Source organism: Sparassis crispa (assembly GCF_003851025.1).
Source record: "Sparassis crispa DNA, contig_000008F, whole genome shotgun sequence".
NCBI classification, from domain to species: Eukaryota; Fungi; Basidiomycota; class Agaricomycetes; order Polyporales; family Sparassidaceae; genus Sparassis; species Sparassis crispa.
Window position 1 is genome coordinate 982,358 of NW_020939755.1, and position 27,856 is coordinate 1,010,213.

The following is a 27,856-nucleotide window of genomic DNA, read 5'->3' on the forward strand; positions in this document are numbered from 1 at the left end:
CTTCCAGTTGGCTTCCAGGCAGCTTTGCATCGCCCGCGGGCACTGCACTGGATCCCAATTTCTGCTCACAGTGCAGGGTCTCATCTTGCAAACATCATGCGCAATGGCGGAGTGGTACGCCGAAATGGCGAACCAGGGAGTCTGAGTAAGTGAAAACAGTTTTCACCAAGTTTTCACCCTCGAAAATTGTGTCCCGAAGAATATGTTGGGAGTTGGAGCCTGAGGACGGGGCTTAGCCGAGAAGGAAGAGGCGATTATCTGTGCTCTGGCCCAACTCTGGCCGCGGTAATTGATATGGAGAACGTCGGTGCAAACTGGGCGCCCCGCCTGTTCCAGTGAGGTGAAGCGCGCCTCGGGATCGTTTGCGAACCCATTATACAGGAACAATGAGGCACCGGCGCAATTGTTTAACGTTTATTCTGTCAGCGAGGGCCCCCGCATTTTGGGGGCTTGTGAAAACCCTCTTGTTTTCCTCGATCGTTTTCACATCATCTCTTGTAGACATGTTTCGCTGAAGACGGCGGTCGGGGATCATCAGATCAGTGGTAGGACTCGGACTCTGATAGTGCTTTGTGGTGACTCCGAACTAAACCTGATGCGACGAGCATCAGTGTAGCACTGTAGCATGGTGAGCGTGGTTCTCAACCAGCCACGGCGAGACCATGGGCGATGATTATCTGCATGCGACGCCCAGCTGAAGGGTACGGTAGGCCGCCAAACGCCGGGAGACTCATTCCCACCGGCACGTGCAGCTGATCGTCTCTACAACTGCGCCCTCTTTTCCAGGTTCCTTGTTTGCTTTGCTTCCGCTGCGAGAGAACCTCAAAACTTTTCTTTTGTCACTCAAATTTTGTGCAGGCAGAAATCGACGCTTGAGGGCTCCGAGCCTAACAATGACCCCCGCGGACGGAAATTGGCCATGTGTGGACCAGGATCCTGGTCATGACAACGGAGCGGTAACCTCATGCGGTGCCTAAACTCTGTTTGTCCGAATCAAAAATGGATCGCCTGAGCGCGCGCAGGTACAGTATATAAGCCTTGGTTGACTTTCCCCTCCTTCTCCCAAGCCCGTTGCTTTTCCCCGCGCGGTTTACATTCTTTCCTTACCGGTCTTTCTTTGACTTCTGCGTTGACCATGTTTTCACCTTCTTTCTCACGTCTTGCCTTTGCTTTCTCCGTGTTGGCCTGTGCAGCCAACGTTCTCGCTGCTCCTGCAGGCTACTACGGCTCTGATTGTTGGGAGTCATCTGCTGCCCCGACGGCCACCCCGACCGACTCTGAAGAGCCCTGTCCCAGCGTCTACCCGAGCGCAATCAACATTCCTTCCTCGACTGTCGTTCCAAGTTCATCTGCAGTCTCCAGTTCATACGGCGTGTCCAGTTCAACCGGTGTCTCAAGTTCCTTCGGTGTCTCCAGTTCTTTTGGCGTCTCCAGTTCCTTCGGCGACTCAAGCTCGTCGGGCAGTGCAAGCGTCACTTCCAGTCCGGCCTCCAGTCCCACGATCACCGCGAGCTCAGGTGGCCCTCACTTCGTTGTCTACAGTGACGCGTGGGTTAGTGGTCAAACTGGACCTCCGGATGCCTCTGCTATCGATGTAAGGCATATCTTCAATTCGTGATTGACTTTGAATATTGACGCGTCTTACCACCGACTAGGGTTTCAACGTGGTGTAGGTTGTCCCGACGCGTGAACTGGTCGTTGGCTGACTGGAATTCGCTTTAGTGCTCTCTCTTTCTTACTCACATCGGGTGCCGCGGATCAGGCTCAGGCGTGGGCGGAACTGACTGCGGATCAGCGTTCTTCTATCAAGTCGCAGTACGCCAACGCAGGCATCAAGTTGATTGTTTCAGCTTTCGGTTCCACCGACAGTCCAACAAGTGCTAACGCTGATCCCACTGCGACTGCCAACACTATTGCCTCTTGGGTGAAGCAGTACGACTTGGATGGCGTTGATGTCGACTACGAGGTTAGTGTATTGTGGTGCTGCTGCGATCTCCGAGAATCGCCTCATCGACGCGTGTTGCGTTTCAGGATTTCCAAGCGATGGACGACGGCACCGCGGTTAAGTGGTTGGTAACTTTCACGCAAGCTCTCCGGGCTCAACTCCCTGCCGGTCAATACGTCATCACTCATGCTCGTGAGTGTTAATCTGCAGTTGGTGCGTCGCACTACTCATGTTTGAATTTTTCTCCAGCCGTTGCACCATGGTTCTCCGACAACTCGCAGTTCCCTGGTGGTGCTTACCTGCAAGTGGATCAACAAGCGGGTGATGCCATTGACTGGGTGCGTCTTGACCTTGCAATCGTGTTTCGATCAATTTCTAATTTTGCGACGTGTACACAGTACAACGTTCAGTTCTACAACCGTGCGTGTCTCTCATTTCGTTCTTCTTCCTTGGCTTACCATTTCTTTCAGAGGGAAACTCAGTGTACACTACTTGCGAGGGCCTGCTCACGACCTCTGCAAGCGATTGGCCGAACACCGCTCTTTTCCAGATAGCTGCTGCGGGTGTTCCTCTCGACAAATTAGTAATAGGCAAGCCTGGTGTTGCCAGCGACGCTAGCACCGGGTTCATGGATTCCGCAACCCTTGCTGGCTGTGTTGCACAGGCCATGGCACAAGGGTGGAGTGAGTACTTGACCACATTCCCTCTTCGCGCAATCTGTTGACACGTACCCTTACAGACGGTGGAGTCATGGCTTGGGAGGTTAGTTGTTTACTACTGCATGCCATGTTTCCTCACTGATGTTTACTTTTACGTTCTTCAGTTCCCCAATGCTGAGGCTTCCTGGATCCAAGCTGTTCGTGGGAACGCGTTCCCCCTCTAATGAACCTCGCACGATCAGTATACGCTCTCGACGCGTTCATTCCTTTTTTTTTTCACGGGGCCGAGCAGCTTCGGTATCTGCTGGCCCTTTTCCGTTGACATCTTTATCCTATTTATCACGTTTGTTTATCACTCACTTGTATCCCACGCTCGCCTCAGCACGATCTCCTTGCTACGCACTCACTGTATCCACGATCCCTCCGCTTTGACTCACGCTACGTTGCCACCAGGCTTGCGATGCATGTTGACCATGATGCGCACTAGTTGTGGCATTTGACATACGCGGTCCTGGCATGTTGACCATGATACTTATCCCTACTTGATGTAGCGAACCGAATATAACGTCTGTTTATGTGTGTAACTCTGCGAGGTGTGCTCGTCGTGAGGGTGCCTCGACTCTTCGATAAGCTCGATTTTGCCCACATCCATTTCCGCGACTCGGCCGTTCGCAGCAGTTCCGTACACACGTGCCCTCGCCGATCGCCCGTCGACCTGGCCGCACCGTCACGGTGATGGCCACGGCGGTAAAGTTGATGGTGTGCACTCTGCTCAACCTTGCATCTTTCTGGACATGCCACAACGACGATTTCACAGACAGCACTGAGGTCAGAGATAGAGTTCCGGCCTGATTGTGTACGGACGCTGTTTTGCTGCGTGTTCTGGATACGGGTTGCTCGCGTCTTTCTCTGTCGATATGCTGCTGCTACTGTAGCGCGAGACCTACGAACCATGAGCACACGTTCAATGATACGATAATGACCATCTGCTCGCTCTATCACGGGTGCCACAACTCTTCTGCCAGGCCTTCTAGCGCAAAACTACAGCGTCTCAGTGCGAAGCAAACCTGCACATCATCGGTGCCGCATCAGAGTTCGCTCGTAGACCTCGACTGCATGCATCGGACGGGCGATATCACGTCGGGTGCTCGTGATTACTTTTGTCCTCTCATTCGCGTCCTCGTGGCTCATAGACATTTGCAGGCTTCTTTGAAGATAACGTTTTCTAGGAACAGTGTCCGAGTCTACTCTCTAGACATGCTTGTGTTGTTTTGGCTCGGCTGCGTGCTGATCGGCTGCAGTGACCGCACATCGAGTCGCCTCGTGTGCACCATACGCACTCCAGAAATGATCTTTCATCTTGTGAGTTGTTTAGTATGCACAATCTTGCAAAATTGGGTGCGTCGCCTTTTCCCAGAATTCCCCCTAGGATACTTCTGTCAAACTTTCGTCGTGCGGACGTACTATTGCCCTACCTATCTCCCCTTCCCATGAAAGGCGCTTGCGCGAAGATGTTCTGGTGGCATCTTCCAACCTAGGTCTCGTTCCGGCATGCCGAGCTGTTTTATGCCTTGGTTTAGGTGTGTCAAGACGATTCATTCAAGGCTCCCACATGGCCCGTCCCTCCTCTACTCTTTCGTTGGAATATCGATAACCACATTTCTGACTGCTAACCAATTGTCTCTTGTCGTCAATCGCAAAAACCTGAAGCTCGGCTCCGCTGACCATACGATCGTGCTGAGTCTCGCATGGCTTGCGAGGGAAATCTCGTGTATACTTTGATGACATGCAAAATTTTCCTTGATACCGGTTCAACCTGGCGCAAATTCAAGATATGCTCTGCGACATTCAAGGTTCGTCTGTGTTTTTCTCGAACAACAGGACGGTCAGCATGACCCAGATCACTAGATATGGTGCACATTTATCTTGGAAAACCATATGGTGCCCTTCTCGCGCCCATGAATCAGCGAACATGTCGTACCTGATGTTCTTCTATAAAATAACCACTTTGCTTCGTTTATGATTCAGAGAGCCCTGCTTCTTAATCAGTGTCTTCACCATCGACTCGCTCAAAAGTCAAGTACCATGGTCGCACGTTCACTCTTCGGTCTAGTCTCCTCTGCCCTGTTAGTGCTTGCACAGTTTAGCAGCGTATGCTGTGCGCCCGCAGCGCACGAAGGACGCAATGACAATGCTCGAGACATATCGGCTCGCTCGGTCCCTGCTGCTCCCTACTGGGTTGCATACTGGGATGCGTACACTTCTGGTGTAACGGGTGCACCTTCCGTCTCTGCCCTTGATGTGAGACTCTCATTGGCAATGTGGTTGCAGGCTGCTAATGCCTTCCGGTGATCATGTAGGGCTACAATGTTTTGTAAGTTACGGTATCACTACGTTACTGGATGTACGACTGAGGCTTGTGCTTCAGCATCCTCGCCTTCCTCCTCCTTGAGGGCGCATGGGATAATGCTGAAGCGTGGACCGAGTTGACTGCCTCACAGCGTTCTACCATCTTATCCGAGTACTCGGCGGCGGGTATCTCGTTGATCGTCAGTTGCTTTGGTTCCACCGATACTCCGACCACCACCGGTGCTGATCCCACGTCAACTGCCAATACGTTCGCGGCATGGGTGATCGAGTATGGTCTCGATGGTATCGACGTGGATTACGAGGTACGATTGAAAGGCATCTGCCGGTCTATCTGCTCATTCTCACAGGATTTTGACGCGTTTGACGCTGGAACGGCCGAAGCATGGCTCGTAACATTCACACAGCAGCTGCGGACTCAACTTCCGGAAGGCGAATATATCCTCACCCATGCCCGTATGTCGTACTACTTATTACTCACATGACTGGCTATCCTAACCTGCACAATTGAAAGCTGTTGCTCCATGGTTCGCCCGGTTATTACGTGCAATGGTGATTTTAGCTCACTCGCAAGCCCAGGTTCTCACCCAGTATCTGGACCAACGGAGGCTATCTTCAGGTCAACTCGGAAGTCGGTAGCCTCATTGACTGGGTGCGATTTGTGTCGGTCTACCTGTAATTTCGATCTGACGATTGGGCATAGTACAACGTTCAGGTCAGAAAGACGGAATAATTGACATGCATTGATGTTGTCGCTGACTTCGCACATCTAACCTCGTCTCAAGTTCTATAACCGTTAGTCCTATCTTATTCGACTCTATCTCACAATTTCATATTCATGCTATTATCCAGAGGGAGCAACCGAATATACGACCTGTTCGGGCCTCCTTGACGCATCCAGTTCCACCTGGCCCGAATCTGCCCTATTCCAGATCATCGCCAACGGCGTGACGGCGGACAAACTGGTCATCGGTAAACCCGCAACAACGGGGGATGCAAGCAGTGGCTACATGGCCCCTGCCACGTTAGCTACGTGTGTGGAAACGGCACAGTCCAACGGCTGGGGTGCGTGCGATTGAAGCGTTGGAATATGCGTGTTGATTTTCTAATCTACCAGGTGCTGGGGTGATGGTTTGGGAGGTGCGTCGTCTGGCAATGGCTCATGCGTGGCGTCCATATACGAATTCATTCCTCATGTGGCAGTATCCTGACGCGCCCTCATCGTGGATTGACACCGTTCGTGCCGACTCTTGGCCTGTTTGATTCAGTAGGGTGAAATCGCATCAGTGGGTATTCCCACGCGTAAGTATATTCATGCTTTTGTTTACGTGAAACACAGTATTGTCTGGAGATCTGTTGTACTGGTGTTTGGTTTTTTTGGTTCTCTGGGGTACTGTTTTATATTGCGCAACTTTGAGAAGGTAGAAAGTCCGTAGATGTCGAGTTGAATGTATAACCTCCAAGGGCAGGGATCTCAGTCAGGTCCAACCTTTCTACTGCACGCGTTTTCTTCGAGAATAGTATTGCAGACCTGACTGTCCACAATGTGCCATGTTGGGGGAGACTTTGCCTATCATCTCCACGGCATATGACATGGCCGAGTCATGTTTCCAGCTTCCTGCGCCGTGTGGATTATCTACTGATATCAGTTGAAGCACATTACCACTCTGGATGAACCAGCATATCTCATCGCAATGCTTACATCTGGAGGGTTGCTTCCGGGTTAAACATCAACACTTCAGTTGACGCGCAAATATCGCGGTGTGTCACATCTGTCGTACCCCAACCGTGACAGCTGCCACCAGTGACGCCTGCAGGTTAGACGCCGGTAGACGGTCAATTTGGCGGCCGTCATGGCCGTCAGCCTTTCTTCTGGTGAGTCGTACCAGGACCCCCGCGAATCCACTGAGAGCTCCGATGCACCCATCCCCGAAAAATGGGCCGCCGGAGGCAAAATGTTAGATCTCCGACCCCCGAAAATGGCGAAAAAGACGTCGAAAGTTGCGTGCAAAACACCCCCGAAATGTGACCCTCCAACCTGAGGTTAGGTCCAGAACCCCCGAAAACTGAGGTTGGCTCAGGTTTCGGAGGATGGGCTTAAAGTTTAGCCATATGTGGTGGTTTGGGAGGAAAGTTCTAGTAATTTGGCTCACAAAAGCTTGGGTTTGCGCAGGAAGCGAAATTTTTGTTCCGCAGGCTGTCGAACGTAATTCTAGGTGGCCGAATGTTCGATCCCACATACCCCCGAAAACGGCCGACCCGCCGCCAGGTTGTGTGCAAACCCCCGAAACTAGGTGGTCGGCCACCCCCGAGAAATGTCGTCGCCGGGATCGGAGCTCTTAGTTGATTCGCGGGGGTCCTGTCGTACCCCGACGTGAGTGAGAAACGCACCCCACCACCACCCTCGCTCTTATGTCTGGGGCATTTCAGCCATGACATCCCCTTAAGCTCACTCTTGCTCAACAACTTCCATAACATGTATGCAGTGATTAGATGGTCGTATTCAAGATGTGCCAAAAATTTTTAGTATGATCAATACATAAATATGTAGAAAAGTGGAGAAAGTCGCGAGAGTGGTCATCCTCGTCGTCATCGATATGAGGACGACAGGTCGGACGACGTTCGGGTCGGCGCGCAGTCAGCGCTTGAGCTCTCAGCTCAGGCAGACCGCAGCGTGGCAGATGGTAGACACTCTGCTTCAACCTCGTACCTCGGATATCCGTGTCTGACACCGCAGCGTAGCGGCTATATGATTTTTGTAGTCTGCCTTTGAGAGTCGAGACAGTAGACTACGCCTTGCTTGACCTTGTGGCTACCCACTGCAGTAGTGCCACCCCGTTGCACGCAGCACATGTCCCATGTTTGATTCGATCACCTAATCACGCCGGGTGCGTTCAACTCAAGTATTCTAATAAAGGCTTCAGCGCGAAACAGACCTATTATTGGCCTCGCAACGAAGCTCGCCCATATCGGGTGAAGCTCAGTGTTCACCTACCTGATAGTCTCTTCATTCGCCTTTCCTCATGGTTCACAGGGTATTGCGGGCTTCTCTTCAAGATAACAATTCGAAGCATCCTTGGACATGGAGTCCTTGAGAAGGGCGAAGTATTATTGTCTCAAGTGCATCTTAGCCTCTACTGGCAGCAACGACAATGCACTAAAGTGAGTCACAACTTTCCTACCTGCGACTCGTGCATGCAGAGCGGCGCATACGTCACATCTCAACGCCGCATCGACGACGACTTGTCGTCTGACAACGTCTGATAGAGCGGATCATAAGCTACAGCAGGAGACTCCTTCTGAGTGCACCTTTGGTGTACCCTTCTCCCGATCCGAAAGCGTTTTCCCAGCTGTATTCTCATGACAGTGCCCCGATAGTCGCATTCCACGTTGATCCCTTCTCCTCCCCAGCGTAGATGCCCAGAATTGACTCTTTGTGCTACAATGCTTCCGCATGGGTTGTCCTGTCCCTCTGTCCAATCATTCCCGGTCGTCAATTGCAAGAGTAACTACTAGGCACCTCTTGTCCAGAGCAGCACCTCGGATAAATTGATGACTATTCCGAGAATAGGATGTCAACATACAACCCGCGTTTAACATTCCCACTCTCACTGGAGAAGATCCGAGGGTAGTTCTGTGACGCCCAAGGTTTGTCTCTTCATTCCGACACGAGGATTGTCAGTGTACCCAACCGCGCCAGATATGGAACGAGATTTTCCCGGGGAATGGGATGCTATTTATCTTTCGTCCCCAGAGATCCATGTGTCGACGGAATCCCCGCTCCCGATATACCTCTATAAAGCGGCAGCTTTTCCCCCTCGACCACTGCCCTCACTTCTGACCTCAAGTCAGTAAGCATGGTTCTGTTCTCTATCTATGGTCTACTGTCAGCCGCCGTCCTCGTACTTACGCAAGTCAACGGTGTTAACTCTACGCCGGCACACGACGAACCCGACAGGCAAACTCGAGATATCTCAACTCGCTCAACTCCTGATGCTCCTCACTGGGTTGCGTATTGGGATAAGTCTACTTCTGGAGTATCGGGTGCTCCAAACGCCTCTGACCTAACTGTGAGTGTTGCGCCTACGTTATGTTTTTAAATGATTTGATTTCAATTTATTAGGGTTACAACACCTTGCGAGTCTTACGTTATGTTCAGCCATGAGTATCGGGGCTGATCTTTATCTACCGTACTAGTATCTTGGCGTTCCTCCTACTCGAGGGCGCGTGGGACAATGCTGAAGAGTGGACCGAGTTGGCTGTCGACGAGCGTTCTACCATCTTATCGGAGTACTCGGCGGCAGGCATCTCAATGATCGTCAGTTGTTTTGGTTCTTCAGACGTTCCGACCACCAGCGGCGCTGATCCCACGGACACTGCTAATACATTCGCGGCATGGGTTATCGAGTATGATCTTGATGGTATTGATGTGGACTACGAGGTATGATGAACACCCCTCTGTCTGTCTGTCTGTCTGCTCAATCCTGCAGGACTTCGACGCATTTGATGCGGGAACTGCCGAAGCGTGGCTGGTAACATTCACGCAACAACTGCGGACTCAACTTCCGGAAGGCCAATACATCCTCACGCATGCTCGTAGGTTGTCTTCCACTTCACATATGACTTCTTCCTGACCTGGATATTCGAAAGCGGTTGCTCCATGGTTTGTCCGGTTATCATGCCGCAAACCATCATCTTAATAGTTTTTGGCTGCCCAGGTTCGGACCGAACATTTGGACCAACGGAGGTTATCTCCAGATCGACTCGTAAGTGGGCAGCATGATTGACTGGGTGGGTCTCAGCCGACATGCGATTATCTATAAACTCATACCTTGCCATATAGTACAACGTTCAGGTTTGAGCAGTTGGATCACGATACGCGTTGTTACTGACTTAGCTGATCTCCGCTCGGTTGAAAGTTCTACAATCGTGTGTCCATGTATTGCAACGTTCACTGGGTTGGTCTCACATGTTTACCCTTTCCTATAGAGGGAACGACCGAGTACACGAATTGTTCTGGTCTTCTTAATACGTCAAGCACCACCTGGCCGGAATCTGCTTTATTCCAGATCATTGGCAATGGCGTGACGGCGGACAAGCTTGTTGTCGGCAAGCCTGCCACGACGGGAGATGCTAACAGTGGCTACATGGCGCCTGCCACGTTAGCGACGTGCGTGCAAGAGGCACAGGCTGGCGGTTGGGGTGCGTGATACCGCGCATACGTCGGCAACGCGCTGATGTTCTATCCCGCTCGTCATTTCAGGTGCTGGGGTGATGGTTTGGGAGGTGCGCCGTTCATGCACCTGCGCGTACCTTCGTCAGCGAATTCATTCGTCCTCTAGTACCCGGATGCCCCTTCTTCTTGGATTGAGACCGTTCGTGCCGATTCTTGGCCTGTGGACTAACACTCTCTGTTCCCGCGTGGTGTGTGCTCTTGCCTTCGTGCTCGGGCATGTGCTGAAGCGGAGTATCGACTGCTCTATGAGATAGCTCACAGCTACTTTTCTGTGTCTCTCCGCATTCTCCCCATATCAGTGCACATTTCTCCAGTCGAAGTCCTTCCATGTCATTTCGGATGTATTAATAGATACAAACAGCGACATGGCTTCATTGAACAACAACATATGAACTACGATTGGCTACACGTTTGCATGATGGGCAATAGTAGGAAGGCAGTCCAGCGTGGTAAGGCTAGCTACAGGGTCGAGGGTCTAAGGTCCGGAATATCAGGAAGCGATTGTCCATTGCACAAGTCCGTCGAAGTTCAGACGATCCACGGCCGCTTGTAAAGCCAGGGATCACGAGCAGTGAGGTTATGGCATTCATCTACCCGCTCAAGTAGAATTTCTACAGGGAAGGCATGAAGAGTAAAGGTCACATCTTGACATTTCTGCAGCTCACCACTTGCACCGCGCTCTTGGAGCTCTGGGCGTTGTAGACAGATATGTTGCCGGCGAAGAAGAGGATATTGTCAGCCTCGTCGTACGCAATGTAGGTCTTGACTTTGGATGAATCTGAGTTGATCCATTGGACTGGGAACGACGAATAAATATCGAGGACAAAAACCTTTGGAATTAAGTGAAGGACATACCAGTCAGCTCCTGCGTACGCGAGTTGATGGACCAAATAGCAGATTCTTCGTTCGTGTTGGAGGAAGGGGGCGCGGAGGGTGCAGCTAGCGACGCAAAGAACGGTCAACGGCGTTCAACTTGTCTGATCATCATCACGCACTCTGGACGACATCTCCAAGCGTAACGATGCTGTAATCAAGGTTAGCCCCAACTCAAGCAATTTAGTCACGACAACGGACCTGGCAGAGTCAGAAGCGAGTAAATTTGTGCCGTTTCCGCCAAGGTAGAACGGAGAAGGGAAGGCCGGATTCTAGGGAAATTGTGAGTTCTCAGGCTCGGAATCTGGAAAATGAGAAGACTCACAGAGATTAGAATATTGAACGGCTCAGCTGCGGGGGTGGTCGTGGTGAAACTGACTGCGATGTATTCAGTTTCGTTAGACGAGACACCATTACTACGACCGTCCGATCAGAATCAGTATGAATGTGGATGTAATGCGTTCCTTACATGCCAGTCTGGTTCTGCGCCAAAAAGCCGAAAGAAGAACCGGTGATATTCTTGATTTCAATGTGCCCAGAGTATCTGTATAGACAAAAGCCGTAAAAATAATCCGTGGTCCAAGCTCAGTGTATTGATTTGGGCATCACCAACGAGACTGTACTTACGCCACCGGCGTGCTCGACGCCACGGATCTCTTCGCACCGAACGCGGGAGTAGGATCGTCCCTCGCTTGATTCTGACCAGGGAATGCACGCTTGAACTTGGGCGGCAACAGGGGAAGGCCCGCGGCCAGTCTCTGTGCGTTGGTCGCCCAGTCGACAGCCTCCAAACCGGCTGCCCGAGGAATTGCAGAGGTAGCCGCGAGGGCGGAAAGGAAAGTCAGCACGTAAAGAAAGAAGAACATCGCAGGAGCAGTAGCAAGTCAGTTCTCTGAGCAGAATCCGGCTGGGGAGGCTCCAGCACCCGATGCACGAGGCACCAAACTATAAGGCGACACAGAAAAGATCATTCGGCTCGTCGAGAACCGAGGGTTTGGAGGTCAGCATGACGCCGCGCTGCAGGTGGGTGTGGGCTATACCATTCTTGCTTACAGTTGCGGTGCGGCGAGGCGTGTTCGGACGTGCGGTATTCTGGCGCTGCAAGAGCGATCGGTCACGTGAAGACTGGGCAACGGTGTATTGAGGCCTTGCAGGAAAAAAGAGCCGTCCGGCTTCATCGCGGCATGGCTTGTCTCTCGAAATAGCACAGAAAAAAAATCCATAGGGGCGACGATAAAAGCCAATGACTTCATATGCTGGCGCGAACGTAGTCGACATACGCAAGTTTAGGGGTTGTTTGAGAGCTTGCGGCGAAATTTATGGAGGGTAAAGTCAGTAACAATCCGTTCCTGACTGGGACCCATGCCGGTAATCTACCTACCTTCCTGAATGATTAGATAGTAGACTGGCGAGGAAGGCGATTTGATGCAGGAAATCCATCCAAAGGTGGTCTGAACTTGACACTCACTCGAGAGGCCTGTAACTCGACAAACTGGATGCATGTTATTGGAGAGGAGGCTGATTGATTGTGTTGAATGCGAGGCAATTGCTGGCCGGCAGCTGTTGTTGAGTTCCGGTTGTTATTTCAATTTCGGGGTGACTTTTGAGGGCAGTCTGCACCCCCAGCACGCAATAAGCAAAACAAAAGTCTAGAGTCACGGCCAAGCATTTTGGGGTTCATAGGTTCATAGCGCATCAGAGTGCGATGGACATAAGTACGGAGGCAACTGAATGACTACGGACATACAGTCTAGTGTATAACACGCCGCTTGTAAATGACGAGTACAGTCTGGCGCTGCGTGGCTCCTGTTTAATAGGACATCTGAAACTCCTACATCATGCCATGAACATCAACGTCCGGTGTAAGGTGCAACGCTGCTTACCTGGGCTTTGTCTGCCAATTCACCGCGTCTGGCCAGATAGGCTGCGCCTGAGTCCGCCCAGACTTGGTAGTCGGTGACTTTGCCTTCTTGGTCAAAGTCCAACACGTAGACGAACCGCTCATCCCAGGACTGGCCCTTACCAGCACCCTCGGTCCATGTGAATTTGGCGCGGCCCTTGACACACACCTTCCGCGCCTCTGTGTCAACGACCCACTCCCCGAAGCTCATGTCTTCATAGGTAAGATATTGTGTGAGAAGCGAGAAATAAGTAGAGATGGACTCAGGACCGCCGAGACCTGTGAAGCGTCGCCCCAGGAAGGGGGCGAGCAGCGGCAGACCATACTCGACCGCAGATACCTGATGAGTGGTCGAGAAGTGAGAAAGAAGGGTTTCCAAGTCTGCTTTCGCCGCAAAGGCAGAACAGAGAGCCTCTGCAGAAGCTTGCAGGTGTGCTCTTGTCGGTGACATGATTATGAGTCTGAGTGCCGGTTGCTTAGTGACATACATGTGGGTCTCACGGTCACACGCGTGACACCCACTCGCTCCCCTCAGCGGTCATACTAAGGTAAGTACATTCTCGCGTCTGGTCCACAGCAGATTATTGACAGCGTGTATATCGCGTGCAGGGAATGGTCCTCCCACATAACGTGTGCTCGCATCTGCAAAATGCGTTTCGAGCGCGTCACCACCGCATCGCGGTCCCACACACGACACAGAACCTCGGGATCCTCTCCATCCTCCTCCGCGCAGGGTTCCTGATGTCCTTGACGCGTGGAACGGTGGAAGAACCATCACCTTCGCTGTTCAATGCGGTTGGCGAGCCAGAACGGCGCATATGGGCCGACCTGAAGTACCGGGATGAGCGACCGGTGCTGAGCAAGGTGGAGCTGATCAGCAAGCCGAGCAAGTCCGTGTACATGGACATCGGGGAGATCAGGCGGATATGCTCTGGGAGAAGAGCGCAGATGATCAAGCCGTTGCGGTTGGGAGAGATTGTGATCGTGAGGACGAAAAGCCACGAGCACGAGTGGTTGGAGGCACGAGAGGCGTTGGAGCTGAACCTGGGAGGAGAGATCATATGTCGGGCACGGTAGCTTGTTGTCTTACTCCGTTCCGCTCTATTTTACATTTTTTCAGCCGCAGTGCGAGGCTGCCAAGTACTGCCAGCCCGGTGGAGAGGGATCACGTGCGGGCATGTACAGTGGATTGTTTACGTACGGTCGCCGCTTGGCGCTGTGCCCGCCTCGATGCACCTTTCCTTCCTCTCCCGATCTTCTCTTCTTTTCCGTTGATTTTTTGCCCTTATTCTTCCCACTTTATACCCATATTCCCTTTTAACTCCCATCCTTCTCATTTCCCGCGCTCTCACCTCGCTCTTCACCATGCTCTCCGACCCCGGTTACGCTGACGGCACCACCTCCGAGACCATGGGACGGACAGAGGGCGACGGTTCCTCAGAACTGCCCATCTGGGAGCCTGGGTGGGTTATTATTCCTGCCCTCTCTTTGTTCTCGGTTGAGCGCGAGAGGCTGACGAACCTCCACCACTACAGAAGTCTCGATGCCGCACTTGCAACTGTGTCCCGCCGCGCCCTGCAGTATGAGCACCAAATTCAAGACCTCGAGGTTTGCAGTCTCGCCCTATCCTCTTGTTCCAAGCATATTTATTGACGCATTTATCCTATTCCAGGCAAAGCTCACGCTGGACCTCTCGAACTTCCGTGCCATTGAAAATCTTCTTCAAGAAGTTTTTGCCGGCCTACAGGTAATTAATGATACTCGTCTTACGTCCTTTTTTACACTCATGCCGCATCTACTCGTCTGCAGCAAACCCAACGTCGCGCTGACATTGCTCTTTCTTCCACCGTTCCCCACATCTCCCACTCCCTCGACGAGGACCTAATGGCCCTGCATGAGCTCGACAGCCAGCTCCCCGTGATCCTCCAGCAAGTCCGACACATCAAACGTGTCTATGACCACGGTAGGGCCAAGGTGCGTATCGCCGAGGCCTGCAACGTTCTTGCACTGAGCAGTGTTGTGATTCGGGAATGCACCATTTGACTCGCATAGGCACACGATCTGATCAATGCTCTCGAGTGGATGAACACGCCGATCTCTCTCCGCCTCCGCACCATTATCTTCACCCCAAATGCCCCAGTCAGTACCCGGTGGAAGGCTCTCGTGGTGAGTGGTGTCACTGTTTGTTGTGTATCAGCGTTTCGCCCTCGCCCCCGTCCCCGCCGGTCCCGTCGCCCGAAGGGTGCTTCCACGCGGAAGTTCCACATCATATATTTGCCACTTCGGCGTTCCTTTCTTTTCCCGCACTTCGCATGACTGGGGTCAAGAAAACAGTTACTGACTGGACTCCCGCAGCGTACCGCTTTCGCCATCGTCTTCCTCGTGTGCATCTGGATTGCATGGATCACCCTGCGTGGGGCGGTGCGGGCTCATCGACAGCGCCTGGTGTGGGGCGAACGTCTCATGAGTTAGTCGCATCGCACGGACGTTTATCCAGCATTTCTCCGAGCGGCTCCGGCAACAGGACCCGTTCGCCCTCGTGCCGCACCTTTAAGCCCTTCTAACCATGTACGATAGTTGCATTTACTTTCTCCTTGCACTCCTTGCAGACTGTTTAGCCTTCCATACTTGCATAGATCCACCGGTTCCCACCGCAAATTGTACACCTCCTTAGTATCCGTGTCATTCCGTGGCACGACTGCCTGCCTCGTCTTCTTGCCTCTTGCCTCTTGTCCGTTGCATTTTCTTGATGATTTGATCCCATTTTTGCCTGCTCAATCTTGCATCATGATGTGTATGCTAGTGTCTTGCTTTACAAACGTCACGTCCACGTTGCGCTACTTCCATTCCATTCTGCTCCTGATACTGTGTCGATCTCGCGTACGCTCTGGCCCATCCCTCGACACCATGTAATTATACTGTATATATGCCATAGATCGACCTGCGCAGCCTCACGTGCGGCTGCTATGTCTACGTGGACGAGAGACCGTAGCGACCGAGGCTGAGGCCAATAACAAGGCGAGAAACAAAATTCCGAGAACAAGAAGGCTCGCACAGTTTCACAATTTGACTTCGACTGGCGGAGGTGCGATTACTCGACAGGCCTTCTCACCCAGAAGAGGTAGTTGCACGCCTCTCCCCAGAGCGCCGCCCCTGGCGCACCACGGGGCACGAGCTTCCACTGGCCCTGCCAGGGCGTGTACACCACCCCACGCGTCTCGGCCTCCGTGCGTGCGGGAACTCCTCCGTACAGGCGCGAGATCCACGGGCACCCCAGCGTGCCTGCCGCCTCCACGATCGGGGCAGTGGGGGTAAGCGGCGAGCGGTGCTTCTGGAAGAAGGCGAGGAGCTCTTCTGGGCGGACGAACTTGGAGTAGGTATGTGTCCCTTTAGCAATGAGCCCGAGGACGTGCTCCGCGGCGAAGATTGTTAGGAGGTAGGCGAGAGGGGAGCGAGAGATTGTGGAAAGGAAGAGGTGGCCGCCGGGCTAGGATTTGATACATTCACGAAGGGATGATCGGGTTGCCTTAGGCAAGCTTGGATGGATGTGGAGGGAGCGCTCACCTTGACCAGCTGGGCGCAGTCGCGTAAGAACGCACTGGGATTGTCTACGTGCTCGAGCACCTCCATAGAACACACGACGTCGAACTGCTTGGGCCCTCTGCGGGCAAGCAGCTCCTCGATGGAGATGTGTTCGTATGCAAGCCTACGGTGATGTGGATGAGACACGGGACTCGCAACAAATTGCGGGTCGGCGGATGCGTGGAGAGAAGCGATCGCTATGTTCGAGGGAGAGGCATCGATCCCGAGCGTGCTGGCACCCAGACGAGCGAGGCTCTGCGTCGTGGCAATTAGTATGAAAGCAGAGATGGTTAGTGGGAGCCGGGACCTCGGAAAGTAGCCCTCCTCCACATCCCACGTCCAACACATCTAGTCCGTTCAGAATATTGGTCGCATCAGACAGCTCGATGTCATCTTCATGGCTCATTTCAACCTTGCATAGACGAACGTGGGGCTCAATATACGCTGAATGATGCAACTAGCAGAGGGATGTTTACCAGTTTCTCGCGGATGAACTGCATCCTGACAGGGTTCATTTTGTGCAGAAAATAGAACTCTCCACGCTCGTCCCACCAGAGAGATGAGAGCCGCGAAAAGTGGGCGATCTCATCCGGGTTCACCGAGGACTCGGGTGAAAGCTGTGGAGCGAGCGAGGTAGATGCTGAAGGAGTGGAACTGAAAAAGCGAGCGGGGTGGATGTTCCGCACGCGATGAGGAGAGGAGCGAGGGCAGCATCTCCTGCTCGGGCTATGGATATTCAGCTTGAGCTGTCTCATGGTGGAGATGCCGCGAAACCCGTGACCGTGACATGCGTGTTCGCACGTGGCCAGGTTTCGATAAATAAATATTACGTAAAATTGTGTGGCTGAACCGCTATACAGTTCATACCAAATTTGTCCACACATTCCTCCTCTGTACCGAACTTGTCAAGCACGCCGCTAACTTTCCCCATAAGACCCTTAAGATGGTGAGTGTAGACAATGCTGATCACGTCGCCCCTGCTGCTGATGGACGCATGAATTTCAGACGAAACGAACCCGCAAGGTCGGCGTGACTGGAAAGTACGGTACTGTGAGTCGGGCACCTGCTATTACTGCAAGTTCCGGACTGATGGTCTGGTGGACATGGATAGCGTTACGGTGCCTCTCTGCGTAAGCAGATCAAAAAGGTATGTGGTCTGCCATTCTACCGTCTGCAAGGGTGGCTGATCGCATGATGCTACAGATGGAAATTACCCAGCACGCGCGGTACACCTGCACCTTCTGCGGCAAGGTGAGCACTGTGTTGCTCAGAAGTTGCAGAAATTCATCAGAGGACTTTCATCCTGTAGGACTCCGTGAAGCGTCAAGCGGTGGGCATCTGGCGGTGTGGGTCGTGCAAGAAGGTGATTGCGGGTGGTGCATGGACCGTATCAACAACAGCGGCTGCCACTGTCCGCAGGTAAGCCAGGTTGCCATCTCGCTTGATTTTTTTGACCTCATTGTGTTTTCAGTACCGTTCGTCGGTTGCGCGAGCTGACGGAGGCATAGACCCACCTTCAGCTCTCGTTGCATTTTCATGGCTTTGTCTTCTTCCCCCTACGCAGCATATCTTCCAATGTTTATGAAACTCAGGCAATCGTATGCTCTCTGATGCACCATTACAGAATGTCTAAAACGTGAGGGAGACTCTTGACATGACCTCGACATCGCAATATCCAATCTTATAATGTTCCACACTCTGCCGACAATGGATGCGTTCCCGCGGGCGTTTAGAGACGGTTGTAAACTAAATATATTCTCTAAATCACTTCGGCACGTTTGCGGGTTGATTTCCGCACGTCGAATCTGCAAAGGCGTTATCCCCTCCCCTCTGGAGATTCAAAACATCTCTCTAAACGCGAATTTCGACTACCGTGCCATCGGCCTCGCTGGCTCCCGCCCTTCCCATCATGCCACCCCCGACTCCTCTAGAACTCGGATTAAAAATACCGGTGTCGCGCTGCTGTGGTTCCGAAAAACTTCCTATTCCGACGCAGCAGTTCCTTTCACACTCCAACTTATGGTCCGGACTGTCTCCAAATCCTGGGAAGGCATCCAATATGAAGGCATCCTATATAAGACAATACAAACCGTCATATTACAACCAATATCGAATATTATGCACCAATTACACATCATCGCTATTAGAATCTATCCTCTCGGCTTGATCGTGGGGTATATCACCCTCTTCCTCTTCTTCCTCGTCCTCATCCTCGTCGTCACTGTCCTCGTGATCATCATCGCTCTCGCTTTCATGGAATGTCAGCGAAATATACTCATCCCCAAGCTGTGCATCTTCTGCCGTGACCGGCGGAGAAATGGAAAGGTCAGCACCTGCACCAGATTCGACAGAAGTAGCGGCGAAAACGGGAAGAGCACTCTCTTCAGCTGCGCCAGCCACTGATAAAGCACCCCTTGGGGTTGACGCCGGAGAGCCAGTCGACGTTTGAGCTGCAATCTTGCGGGCGCGGTTGGCGCGAATCACATGAGGAAGCTTGCATCCCTTCGTCGTGCACGTGCCCTTCTCCGCGAAGTCGGGGCACTCGCGAACGTGCTGTTTGTCGCAATCCAAGCCCTTTTCACAGTAGCCTAACACTGCGAAGTCGCGACAAACACCATGCCGCTGACCAACACGGACATGAGGGAAAGGGCAGTTCGATCGGGTACAGCGACCGTTGTTCGCAAAGTGGACACAGAGCGGAGTACGTTCCGGAGTAGGCTCGTGTGAAAGGGGGCAAGTCTCAGCAGTGTTAGGGCATGAACCTTGAAGGAAATTCCAGCAGATAGCAATTTTGGCTGGATCATGCTGATACATGCAGGTGAGACCGCGGTTGCAGACACCTGTTTGTCACAGTTTGGTGAGTAGACACCGCCGAACGCGTGTTCGCGACGCATTCTGTGGGTCCAGAAATAGATACGCACCTGTTGTTGTGAAGCGGGGACATGGCTTGTCGGAATACTTCGAACGCTTGCTCGACAAGCGACGAGGTCTAAAAGAGTGGGTAAGAAGAGACTCGCGCTCGAAGTTGCAGAACCCGACGGACTGATACGGCCTTCGGGTATTGTCCAATGTCATGTTGCGGCCAGTAGGGCGTCCTCGCCGCGAAGCCTTCGACTTGTAAGATCGGTTGGTGTTCACCAGTGTTCCTGCTTTGTTTCTTGTGAAGGTAGTATGAGATATTGTGGGTTGAGATATGAGGGTTTTGCTAATACTGGCTGGAGCTGGTTTCGGTACTATCGTGCGCAAAATGGAACGTTAGCAAGAAAGGCTCAACTACTACAGACAATATAACGCACAGTCCTTCCGCACCAACGAGCGACCTGAAGATTCGAAAGCGACCCCACTGATCACAACATCACGCTTTTGCGCGGTGCTGGGAGCGACTGAGCGCTGTTGATACACCGGCCGAACAGTTGATGATGCTGGCTTTGAGGTCTTGCTGGGGGGCTTGTAATTCGGGTTGATGTAGACGTTGTTTCTGGGACGAGCTGGGGGGTATGTTGGCGGGCGTGAAACTTGTTCACCGGTTTTGTGACGGTTGATGGCACCTGAGATAAGAGACGGATTGTTCAGGCAGGACCTTGAAGCGAGAAGAGTAGCTATGTCACCTGAAAGGCGTGCGATTTCGCGTTTAAGAGCTGCTGCTGAAGAAGACGGGGTGTCCATGATGGCGAAGGCGGTGCGCGGTGGTGGTGGTTGTGGTAGCAGATCAGGCTTGGGTTTGTTGCTTTCATTGTCAGCTGCGTAAACAGTGCCAAATACACAGCCACCGCCTCGCAGCACCCTTGCCAAGTCGAAAGCATGTTACATAGCCAGCTCCAGGTAAGCTCGTTACTGACTTTCCTAGGAGTCATACTGACTCAGAGGTATGATCTGTGAGAGAGAAATGTGGAATGATGTCTTATTGCTCTAGAAATCTCCGCATAACTCCCGCCAACTCATTGTCGACGTCTGTCAGGGTGCTCTCCTTCCGCGCAATTTGCATATAGACCTCCCCTTCAACCGGAAGCCCATCTACGCCCACGCCTAATCCGCGCTTCGAGATATGCCAGTGCTGTGGATTCTGCCCTCGCGAGAACACCTCCAGAACATCCAAATCACTGTAGATGGCTCTCAACGATGATATGAGTTCCATGGACGGTCGACTCACCTGTGTAGCATTTGCTGACCGTTGAATAGCTGCTCTGTCTCAGAAGATAATCCGGCGCTCGGAGACCTTGTAAATCCGCCTGCAGAAATAACATGTCTGTCTTCAGGCTGCAAAATCTTTGCTGCGCTGGGGATGGTCGCTTCTGCGGCACTGCTTCGTAGGAGACAATCGAATAACTATCAGTGTTTGCCAACCATCGATAGTGAAGTGCGTACGCCTTCTGCTTCTCCACAACAATGACACTGCGTATTCTATCCAGCATCGCGATTACTGTTTCGGCAGGAGGTAGCTGTTCAGCATCTGAATCGTACTCGGTGACAAGTGCGAATGTCAACTCATTGCTCTGTACAGGTATGAGAGAGAGAGTCATTCAACATGTCACGACTTGTGATACTTACAGTGAGATGCCATATTCGCCTTCTTCGGGTGTCGGAGATCTCACCAGTTTCTGAGAGATGCACTGTCGTAGACAGATAGCTTGGCATGGGCTTCCTCTCTTCCTGAAACAACTCCTCTTCAGAGACGGTGGGAGAAGATGTATCTCTGCCTGTCACAGGGGTTTCAGGATCTTTACTTTTGGTGATGGCCTCTGCGATAACAGTAGATGGAACATCAATATAGGTATCACTACGTGTACCTTCTTCCGAGACCGGAGGAATAGTGTCGGAATCAGCACCTATTTGCGTTGATCGAGCCTCCAGGGGCTTCGCTGAAGAAGCTGGGGATGTATCAAGAGGTGAAGCCGGTATATGGATGTTGTCAGTCGAGATTGCCTCCTGTAAAGACTGCGCATCCACATCAACAACGTTCCTCTGGTCTTCATCCGCTGTCTCCTCATCAACCTTGCTATTCTCCGGACTTGTAGTACATACGTCTTGCGATGAGGGCGAGACCTGAGATGTCTTCGCTGAGGATCCTCTGCCGAAAGTCAAGTATCCTGGCCAATTCCACTTCACGTTCATGTTTGGCATGGCGAGGAACGTGCTTCCTTGCGCCGAGCCGTCATGAGGCTTCTTGTCACTGGTGGCGAGCCTTTCATCGGGACCCGTGCCACTCATACTTGTGGACTGGCGCTGCTCGGGGGTCGTTGACAAGGTGGGATTACTTCCATTGAGGGGCAGCGGTGGCGGTATACGAGACATTATATGCTGTATGAGACACATCGGGTATCTTGCAGTCGAAAACCGAGTGGATGGGACAAGGTATGGAGGAACGAGCACGAAAGGAACAGTATCCTCGGGGCATTGCAGTCCGAATCCATTGAGTACAGGCGTTAACGATGGACATAGCGGGTGCCGTGGTACGCCTGAATACAAGCGCACAGCGGTTAGAGAGAGATCTAACAAAGCTCACGCGACGCACCCAAGTAAGCGCTGAAATTGGTGTCCTGGACTATATCCCACTTCCACGCCCATACGGTGAAAAAGCGTTCCAGCTGCAACTCTAAGGCGTTTTGTCCAAGCGAAGACAGGATGGAAGTCAGAGTTCCATGAGTCAGCTAATACAGGTGTTAAGTCGCAGCCAAACGACAACCCCTTGTTAACATACCTTAAAAAGCTCGTATCCAAACAGGATGTGTGCCCGTAAGGAGAGGTCATGGACAGACCCGTCATGGTAGTCATAGACCACGTCTTCCCGAGTGGGATGATCCTTCCCCTTCCCCTTTTCCTGATGTTTGCTCCTTGCCGCGGCAGGTCGAGGTGTCTTGGCTACCTCGAAGCACTGTGCGAGTTCTGCTGGATTAGCGACTGAATATCGATAATTACCGTTGCGAACAATGGGAAGACCACTCACTGCATGTATCCAGAAGTCAGGTTCAGGAGAGAGCATGACCATTCGCCTCGCCTGCGAGTGGACGTTGGAGCACACATTTTCGGGATTGAACAACCTGCCCGTATGAACGTATTACAATACGAGAACTGCGCTGACAGCAATATACTCACTCCGAGAAGCTGATCAAGGCCTTACAGAGGCCGACTTGTCTGAGTATCCGATCCCGAGATACGGCGCGCTCCCGAGCAGTGTAGAATAGAATCTGTGCTTGCTCCTCTGCATCCTCGTCATCTTCTTGCGTCGGAATGGCGGGACGAAGCGCTGGATTGTAGATGGTTAGATAGAGCAGCCCCGGTGGAATTCTACTCATATCGAGACCTCAAACGGTCCTTTGCAGTGGAGGTGCATGAGCGGAGAAACAGAGTAGTACGGACGCCGCGGAGGCAAATTCAGTAAGATCACGATCCTTACAGTACAAGTGCACGCATGCGCATCTAACAGAGCAGATGGTGTAGCCCTCGCGATGGCTCATAAGAGAACATCTGCGGTTTATTAGAGTGCTCTATCGACAATTAGGGGATTGCAATCATTAGTACAACTTCATCTACACTACATGTCAATGTCCGAAAGGTCACCATCAGCTGTCTTGCGCGTCGACGACCAAGATGCTCGTGGAGAATCCAGCGTGTCTTCGCGCTCGTCGTCAACCGACCGGAGGTAATTGTTCATAATCACGTCAGAGGGCTCTCCAGGTAAAGCAACGTTAGTCAGTTGCAGGACATCGTGCAAGGCACCCCCTGACGAAAGCACCGAAGTCCAAGACATGTTCTCGTTCTCCTGGCCCAGCTCTAGCTCCAGGTCCGGTTCTGCTTCGTTGGACGAGGTAGGCGAACCTCTTGATGATGGATCCGGATAGTCAAGCTGGTGTGCAGAGAGTGCAAGGGCATCAAGGGAGGTTGGTGATTGCGACTCCTCGAAGGATGGTGGGGGATCGCCGTCATCGAGTGGTGGTGGAGAAGAGTCTGGCGACGATCGTGAATCAGACTGTGGCGTGGGCCATCCATCCTCATACTGACGCCTGATCGGCAATGAGGTAAATCGCTCGGTCGCCGCTCTCTTGAGAGATGCGAACTGCGGTTGTGACTCAAAAGCTGACTTAACAATGGGTTCATCGGGAGGAGTCGGCAACTGAGATTGTTCTTGCTGGACAGATTCCAAGGACTTCGGCTTGCTCTTCGCAGCCTCGACCCTGGCGTAGCTTTTACCACCAAGAGGTCGAGACGTACGTCTCTTATAGAAGAGGAGGTAAGCATTGGCGTTCTGCCGACCAATTAGGTATCAGAGAATGAATACAAATGCATCAGAGAGAGCACGTACCACTGCAGCTTCTGCCCGAGATGGTGTCACATACGAATCGTCGAAATGGTACCACTGCCCGTTGCGATGGTTCAAAGCATAAGCACGATAGTGACCGCCTCCAAGGCCACCGAGGTGTTCGTCCACTGCATACAAGTCGTAGATCAACGGCTCTTCCAAGTCGTGGAGTCCAAGAGATAAGATATCGATGCCTTCCTCCATTAGCTTTTTCGCGACTTGTCGTTCACCGACCATCTGCGAGAGATCGAGCCCTTGAATGGGGAAGTCGACGAACGTGTCGATTTTGTCCCTCAGAGTTCGACTGTTACTGAACCTCTTCAGATGGACGACGAGCATATCGGGGACCTTCCACAAATCGAATCGCTTCGTAGCCTGTTGGTGCTTCTTGCAACGAGGGCAGTACCACAAATCGTCCTCTCCCAGCTTCTCCTGCCGAGTGAACTCGTCCAAACAGTCCTGGAGAGAAATACCCTTGTTCTTTTTCAATGCCGCGGCTTGCGCGGCCTCCCTGAACTCGGGATGGATGAACTCCTTCCAGGTATCCCATGGATGGTTCTTCTCATCTCCGAAATAATAGGCCTTCATGTTCTCATCGAACTCGCAAAAGAACATATCGCCCTCGCGCAAGAGTACTGGAGGTGACGAGGCGTCCGGTTCCATTCTTGCCACTGACTCGCGGTGCTCCCAGCTGTCGAAACGTTGACCGGTCAATCCGAAAGATCCAAAGCCGACACCATACGGAGAATTTCCAGACTGCAACCGTAGACGGAATAGACCCTTCTTGAAACCGACTTTGCGAGGTTCCTCGTTGATGTCATTGACAGAATCGGTGTCCATAGCATCAAGGTCTTGCCCTCGCACAACCGCCTCCTTCTCATCGGCAATGTCGCCCTCCTCCGGTGCCACTTCTTCTACGGTGACTACCTCCCCATTCTCCTTGATTTCTGTGATGGAGTCTGGGGGACCTGTTATAGGAATGTGCACGATAGCGTCTAAGGAGTCGGCGATGGGGATATCCACTTGCTCGGAAACTGATACGGCTTCCCATGTGAACAGGTCACGGATATTGGTTGTCCAGCGTTGCAGACGATCCACCACTGCATCGTACATATCATCCACCATGGTGGCTTGCTTGCGGTCGATAACGATAATGAAAGGATAACCGAACAAGCTGGTGCTGCGGCCAAAACTTTGTCGTGGTATAAAATCGTTGAGGAATACAGGAACAATGAATGGGTCGTCAGATCGATGCTTGTATGTCCGACTCTGCTGTGAATGGCAAGGCAGCTCGAAACAGACGATGATGTCATTTTCCGCCATATCACCGCACAAGACCGTGTCGTCCAAGTTCTTGTAGAAGCGGTGGCTGAACACCTCCAAGGTAAGAAGCTGTGTTACAATTAGGCAATGATCAATCCACTACAGGATAAGGCTCCCACATGATCAGGGTTGGCAGACATCCACCGGCCCAGTAATTGTCGCAAGTCTTTGAATGAGGCGTCCCTGTTGATTTCAACTGGAACCTGTAAGAGTGAAACTAAGCAGAGGGAATGGTTTCTTGGCAGCGCATAATGTTACCTTCACGTGCGGCTTATCCAAACCCCATGGAATATAGAACACGGTATGCATCCACTTTTTCTGGACTGGAAGAGGTAACGTGAGATACATGAATGGGTCGAACGTGATGGAAACCTATGTCCGATATGTCGCATTTAGTAAAGCAAATTCGCGGCCTCTGGTATGCAAGGGGACGATACCTTGTCACACTCCGGGCATACCAATGTGCTTTGATATTGGCCTTGGAAGAGATCAACGATGACACTGTCATTTCGCTTCATATATCCGTCCCAAGACTCGTTCGCCAACCGGACGAGCTCTAGGTTCCCACCGCCTTCCCAGTCGGGCTTCTCAACATACGGCTTCTTGAGTACACGGTTCAAATCCTCATGCAGCCCATCCAGCAGGAATGCAACTAGCTCTTGAGAGTCTTGCTGCTGATACCCGCTGAACTGGGGTGCGAATCGCTGCAGTGCTTGCTTAAACTCGCGTGGGGAGTAGGAAGTATTGCTCGATGTTGGAGTCCATATACGACGGAGAAGGGCGCCATAAGCCTGAGCGATCGCACCCTGCATGCCAAGAGGATTATCGACGTTTAGCTCCTCCTCAAATACTCCAGCTGATACAAGCATTAATGAACCCAGACGGTAAGGGAAAGAGAGCGAACGCACTAAGAAAATAATCCGTCAACTCCTTCGAGTGTGCCAAACACTGCAGCGCAGAGTTCATGAAGCAAGTGTTGCCCCTTGACATAACGTGAGATAGTGATTCTGGTCAAGCTAAAGCAAACTCACATGTTTCCCAACCCCAAGATGCCAGGTTCCAAATTGATATCTTTGGGACGACCAGCAGAAAACCCCGGCTTGATAGAGACAGCAGGCTTGAGAGTAGAAGATGACGAGATGCCACTCGATACGATCGTCGAGGCTGGCGTCTTCGTCTGTATCTGGTTGAAGAAGTTGGTCTCGGAGTTAAAAAGTGTGCCAATACCCGTTGTAGAGGTGGATTGAGAGGTGGACGAGGATGCGGTGCTCGTCTGCCCTGACGAGAGTTCCCCGGCGTCGACCAGCCATTCGCCATCCTCCCGGAACTCAACAACGAAAGCGTCGCCTGATTCTATCATCTCTTCTTCAACTGTTCTCTGCGTTGGCTCCAACAGAGTTGCGCCACGCTGTTTCAACATGTCTGGGGTGACATGCAACTGGCCCCAAGAAGAGCCGCCGTCAGCGAGCTTCCATACACGATAGGACTTAGTGCCTGAGGCGCATTCTGTGCATCGTTGGAAGAAGCTCTCGCATACGGATTTCAGAGTGTCCTTGATTGAAATACTGACACCATAAGGTGGATTTGTGACACCGGGTACGCCAGTGTGGGTGGCGCGGGTGAGGACGTATAATTTTACTTGGGGGGGATGGAGCTCTAGGGAAGGTTCCTCTATAATTCCTCGAGCGATGACTTTCCGAGGCAGCGGAAAGGGCGGTTCGCCATACCTAAGCACACATTTTCAATATCGAGAAGATCCACATCTTTCGGAACACATACCATTCAACGAACAACATCCATACCTGCTCTGGAACGAACTCGACATCTACATGTTCAACCATGGAAGGGGATGTGAGATTTCCAGCGACATCCACCAAAGGTGAGTTGTCGACGGGCCCCAGATCCTTCTCTGCCACTGGGCCCTCCTTATCGACTTCACCGGAACACGCTTTATGCCAACGTTTGTACCATCGTCGAGACACGACATACCACGTTTCGCCGATCTTCATGGGAGATTTATAGAGTGGCTCGACGGCCTGGAGCTTTTGCGCGGGAGTCAGGAAGGCGACATGATTGGATGGGTCGGGGGTTTCTCCTTGCTCAGCCATATAGGAATCTATTTCGTGATCGAGCCCAGACTCAGAGAGGGACAGAGCAGACATTTCTTGAAACTGCGAGGTTCGGATAGAATCTTGTGCAGGATCCTCGGAGATGGAACGTTTGGGAGAGGAAGAAGAGGGGTCTGATTGCATGGATTGTGAGCGCTGCCTTTTGCGACTATTGTTGGTGTCCTGGGGTATGTTATTGGGTGAACGATATGGGGATGGTGGAGTCAGCATAGCATTTGCAGCTGCACAGAGTGAGATGGAGGATGGAATGTGTGAGTTGCACGCGCTCGTTGGCCTACGCGTTGCCTGCGCCACATGTCACGCGTCGTTATTCTGTTGTTAAATAATGTCTGGTATGTATATTGATGAGCTAGTCCGACTCCTCAATTAATGTTACCACAATACTAATTGTCTGATCCCGACAAGCAAATTTAAAGCTACTTGGTTTCATCTACAGTCTAATTAAACAATTGCATAGACCGATGGAAAAATCATGTTTTCTGCTGTGAGCTATGATTGATTGACACCGTGCATCGATCTGCATACGTTGGTGGACCTAAAGATAG

General features: G+C 52.1%; 12 protein-coding genes across 12 annotated transcripts; 6 read left to right on the forward strand and 6 right to left on the reverse strand.

Annotated features, from left to right (window-relative positions):
- Nucleotides 1–1,135: 1,135 nt before the first annotated feature.
- SCP_0903320 (hypothetical protein) lies at nucleotides 1,136–2,828 on the forward strand (the record flags this gene model as incomplete). The annotated part of the gene is made up of 9 exons (XM_027761565.1): nucleotides 1,136–1,594; nucleotides 1,656–1,669; nucleotides 1,723–1,966; nucleotides 2,032–2,137; nucleotides 2,195–2,283; nucleotides 2,344–2,365; nucleotides 2,416–2,628; nucleotides 2,685–2,707; nucleotides 2,769–2,828. 9 exons carry the CDS (start codon nucleotides 1,136–1,138, stop codon nucleotides 2,826–2,828), a joined length of 1,230 nt encoding a protein of 409 aa, XP_027617366.1.
- Nucleotides 2,829–4,689: 1,861 nt separating this feature from the next.
- On the forward strand, nucleotides 4,690–6,234 carry SCP_0903330 (glycoside hydrolase family 18 protein; the record flags this gene model as incomplete). Its single annotated transcript, XM_027761566.1, has 11 exons — nucleotides 4,690–4,905; nucleotides 4,965–4,978; nucleotides 5,033–5,276; nucleotides 5,322–5,427; nucleotides 5,486–5,498; nucleotides 5,551–5,623; nucleotides 5,675–5,686; nucleotides 5,757–5,766; nucleotides 5,824–6,036; nucleotides 6,089–6,111; nucleotides 6,175–6,234. 11 exons carry the CDS (start codon nucleotides 4,690–4,692, stop codon nucleotides 6,232–6,234), a joined length of 984 nt encoding a protein of 327 aa, XP_027617367.1.
- Nucleotides 6,235–8,828: 2,594 nt separating this feature from the next.
- Nucleotides 8,829–9,741, forward strand: SCP_0903340 (predicted protein; the record flags this gene model as incomplete). Its single annotated transcript, XM_027761567.1, has 6 exons — nucleotides 8,829–9,041; nucleotides 9,095–9,108; nucleotides 9,169–9,412; nucleotides 9,462–9,567; nucleotides 9,622–9,634; nucleotides 9,690–9,741. 6 exons carry the CDS (start codon nucleotides 8,829–8,831, stop codon nucleotides 9,739–9,741), a joined length of 642 nt encoding a protein of 213 aa, XP_027617368.1.
- Nucleotides 9,742–10,797: 1,056 nt separating this feature from the next.
- On the reverse strand, nucleotides 10,798–11,946 carry SCP_0903350 (hypothetical protein; the record flags this gene model as incomplete). Its single annotated transcript, XM_027761568.1, has 8 exons — nucleotides 10,798–10,818; nucleotides 10,873–11,003; nucleotides 11,063–11,146; nucleotides 11,203–11,231; nucleotides 11,282–11,352; nucleotides 11,406–11,496; nucleotides 11,550–11,624; nucleotides 11,708–11,946. The coding sequence occupies 8 exons, from the start codon at nucleotides 11,944–11,946 to the stop codon at nucleotides 10,798–10,800; spliced, it is 741 nt and encodes a 246-aa protein (XP_027617369.1).
- A 944-nt stretch (nucleotides 11,947–12,890) lies between these two features.
- SCP_0903360 (hypothetical protein) lies at nucleotides 12,891–13,431 on the reverse strand (the record flags this gene model as incomplete). The annotated part of the gene is made up of 2 exons (XM_027761569.1): nucleotides 12,891–12,911; nucleotides 12,964–13,431. The coding sequence occupies 2 exons, from the start codon at nucleotides 13,429–13,431 to the stop codon at nucleotides 12,891–12,893; spliced, it is 489 nt and encodes a 162-aa protein (XP_027617370.1).
- A 161-nt stretch (nucleotides 13,432–13,592) lies between these two features.
- On the forward strand, nucleotides 13,593–14,057 carry SCP_0903370 (37S ribosomal protein S8, mitochondrial; the record flags this gene model as incomplete). Its single annotated transcript, XM_027761570.1, has 1 exon — nucleotides 13,593–14,057. The coding sequence occupies one exon, from the start codon at nucleotides 13,593–13,595 to the stop codon at nucleotides 14,055–14,057; it is 465 nt and encodes a 154-aa protein (XP_027617371.1).
- Nucleotides 14,058–14,345: 288 nt separating this feature from the next.
- SCP_0903380 (hypothetical protein) lies at nucleotides 14,346–15,452 on the forward strand (the record flags this gene model as incomplete). The annotated part of the gene is made up of 6 exons (XM_027761571.1): nucleotides 14,346–14,443; nucleotides 14,516–14,588; nucleotides 14,653–14,727; nucleotides 14,790–14,954; nucleotides 15,033–15,146; nucleotides 15,336–15,452. 6 exons carry the CDS (start codon nucleotides 14,346–14,348, stop codon nucleotides 15,450–15,452), a joined length of 642 nt encoding a protein of 213 aa, XP_027617372.1.
- Nucleotides 15,453–16,071: 619 nt separating this feature from the next.
- On the reverse strand, nucleotides 16,072–17,317 carry SCP_0903390 (Ubiquinone biosynthesis O-methyltransferase, mitochondrial; the record flags this gene model as incomplete). Its single annotated transcript, XM_027761572.1, has 4 exons — nucleotides 16,072–16,467; nucleotides 16,545–16,817; nucleotides 16,870–16,974; nucleotides 17,039–17,317. 4 exons carry the CDS (start codon nucleotides 17,315–17,317, stop codon nucleotides 16,072–16,074), a joined length of 1,053 nt encoding a protein of 350 aa, XP_027617373.1.
- A 188-nt stretch (nucleotides 17,318–17,505) lies between these two features.
- Nucleotides 17,506–18,070, forward strand: SCP_0903400 (60S ribosomal protein; the record flags this gene model as incomplete). The annotated part of the gene is made up of 6 exons (XM_027761573.1): nucleotides 17,506–17,508; nucleotides 17,568–17,612; nucleotides 17,674–17,709; nucleotides 17,766–17,813; nucleotides 17,872–17,981; nucleotides 18,034–18,070. 6 exons carry the CDS (start codon nucleotides 17,506–17,508, stop codon nucleotides 18,068–18,070), a joined length of 279 nt encoding a protein of 92 aa, XP_027617374.1.
- Nucleotides 18,071–18,544: 474 nt separating this feature from the next.
- SCP_0903410 (hypothetical protein) lies at nucleotides 18,545–20,228 on the reverse strand (the record flags this gene model as incomplete). The annotated part of the gene is made up of 6 exons (XM_027761574.1): nucleotides 18,545–18,632; nucleotides 18,694–19,402; nucleotides 19,484–19,551; nucleotides 19,606–19,795; nucleotides 19,859–20,110; nucleotides 20,171–20,228. The coding sequence occupies 6 exons, from the start codon at nucleotides 20,226–20,228 to the stop codon at nucleotides 18,545–18,547; spliced, it is 1,365 nt and encodes a 454-aa protein (XP_027617375.1).
- A 235-nt stretch (nucleotides 20,229–20,463) lies between these two features.
- Nucleotides 20,464–22,855, reverse strand: SCP_0903420 (hypothetical protein; the record flags this gene model as incomplete). The annotated part of the gene is made up of 8 exons (XM_027761575.1): nucleotides 20,464–20,662; nucleotides 20,713–20,862; nucleotides 20,928–21,055; nucleotides 21,111–22,018; nucleotides 22,075–22,210; nucleotides 22,261–22,434; nucleotides 22,507–22,600; nucleotides 22,656–22,855. The coding sequence occupies 8 exons, from the start codon at nucleotides 22,853–22,855 to the stop codon at nucleotides 20,464–20,466; spliced, it is 1,989 nt and encodes a 662-aa protein (XP_027617376.1).
- Nucleotides 22,856–23,094: 239 nt separating this feature from the next.
- Nucleotides 23,095–27,434, reverse strand: SCP_0903430 (cysteine proteinase; the record flags this gene model as incomplete). The annotated part of the gene is made up of 8 exons (XM_027761576.1): nucleotides 23,095–23,805; nucleotides 23,863–25,251; nucleotides 25,302–25,385; nucleotides 25,441–25,554; nucleotides 25,620–26,038; nucleotides 26,091–26,164; nucleotides 26,214–26,909; nucleotides 26,962–27,434. 8 exons carry the CDS (start codon nucleotides 27,432–27,434, stop codon nucleotides 23,095–23,097), a joined length of 3,960 nt encoding a protein of 1,319 aa, XP_027617377.1.
- Nucleotides 27,435–27,856: the final 422 nt, after the last annotated feature.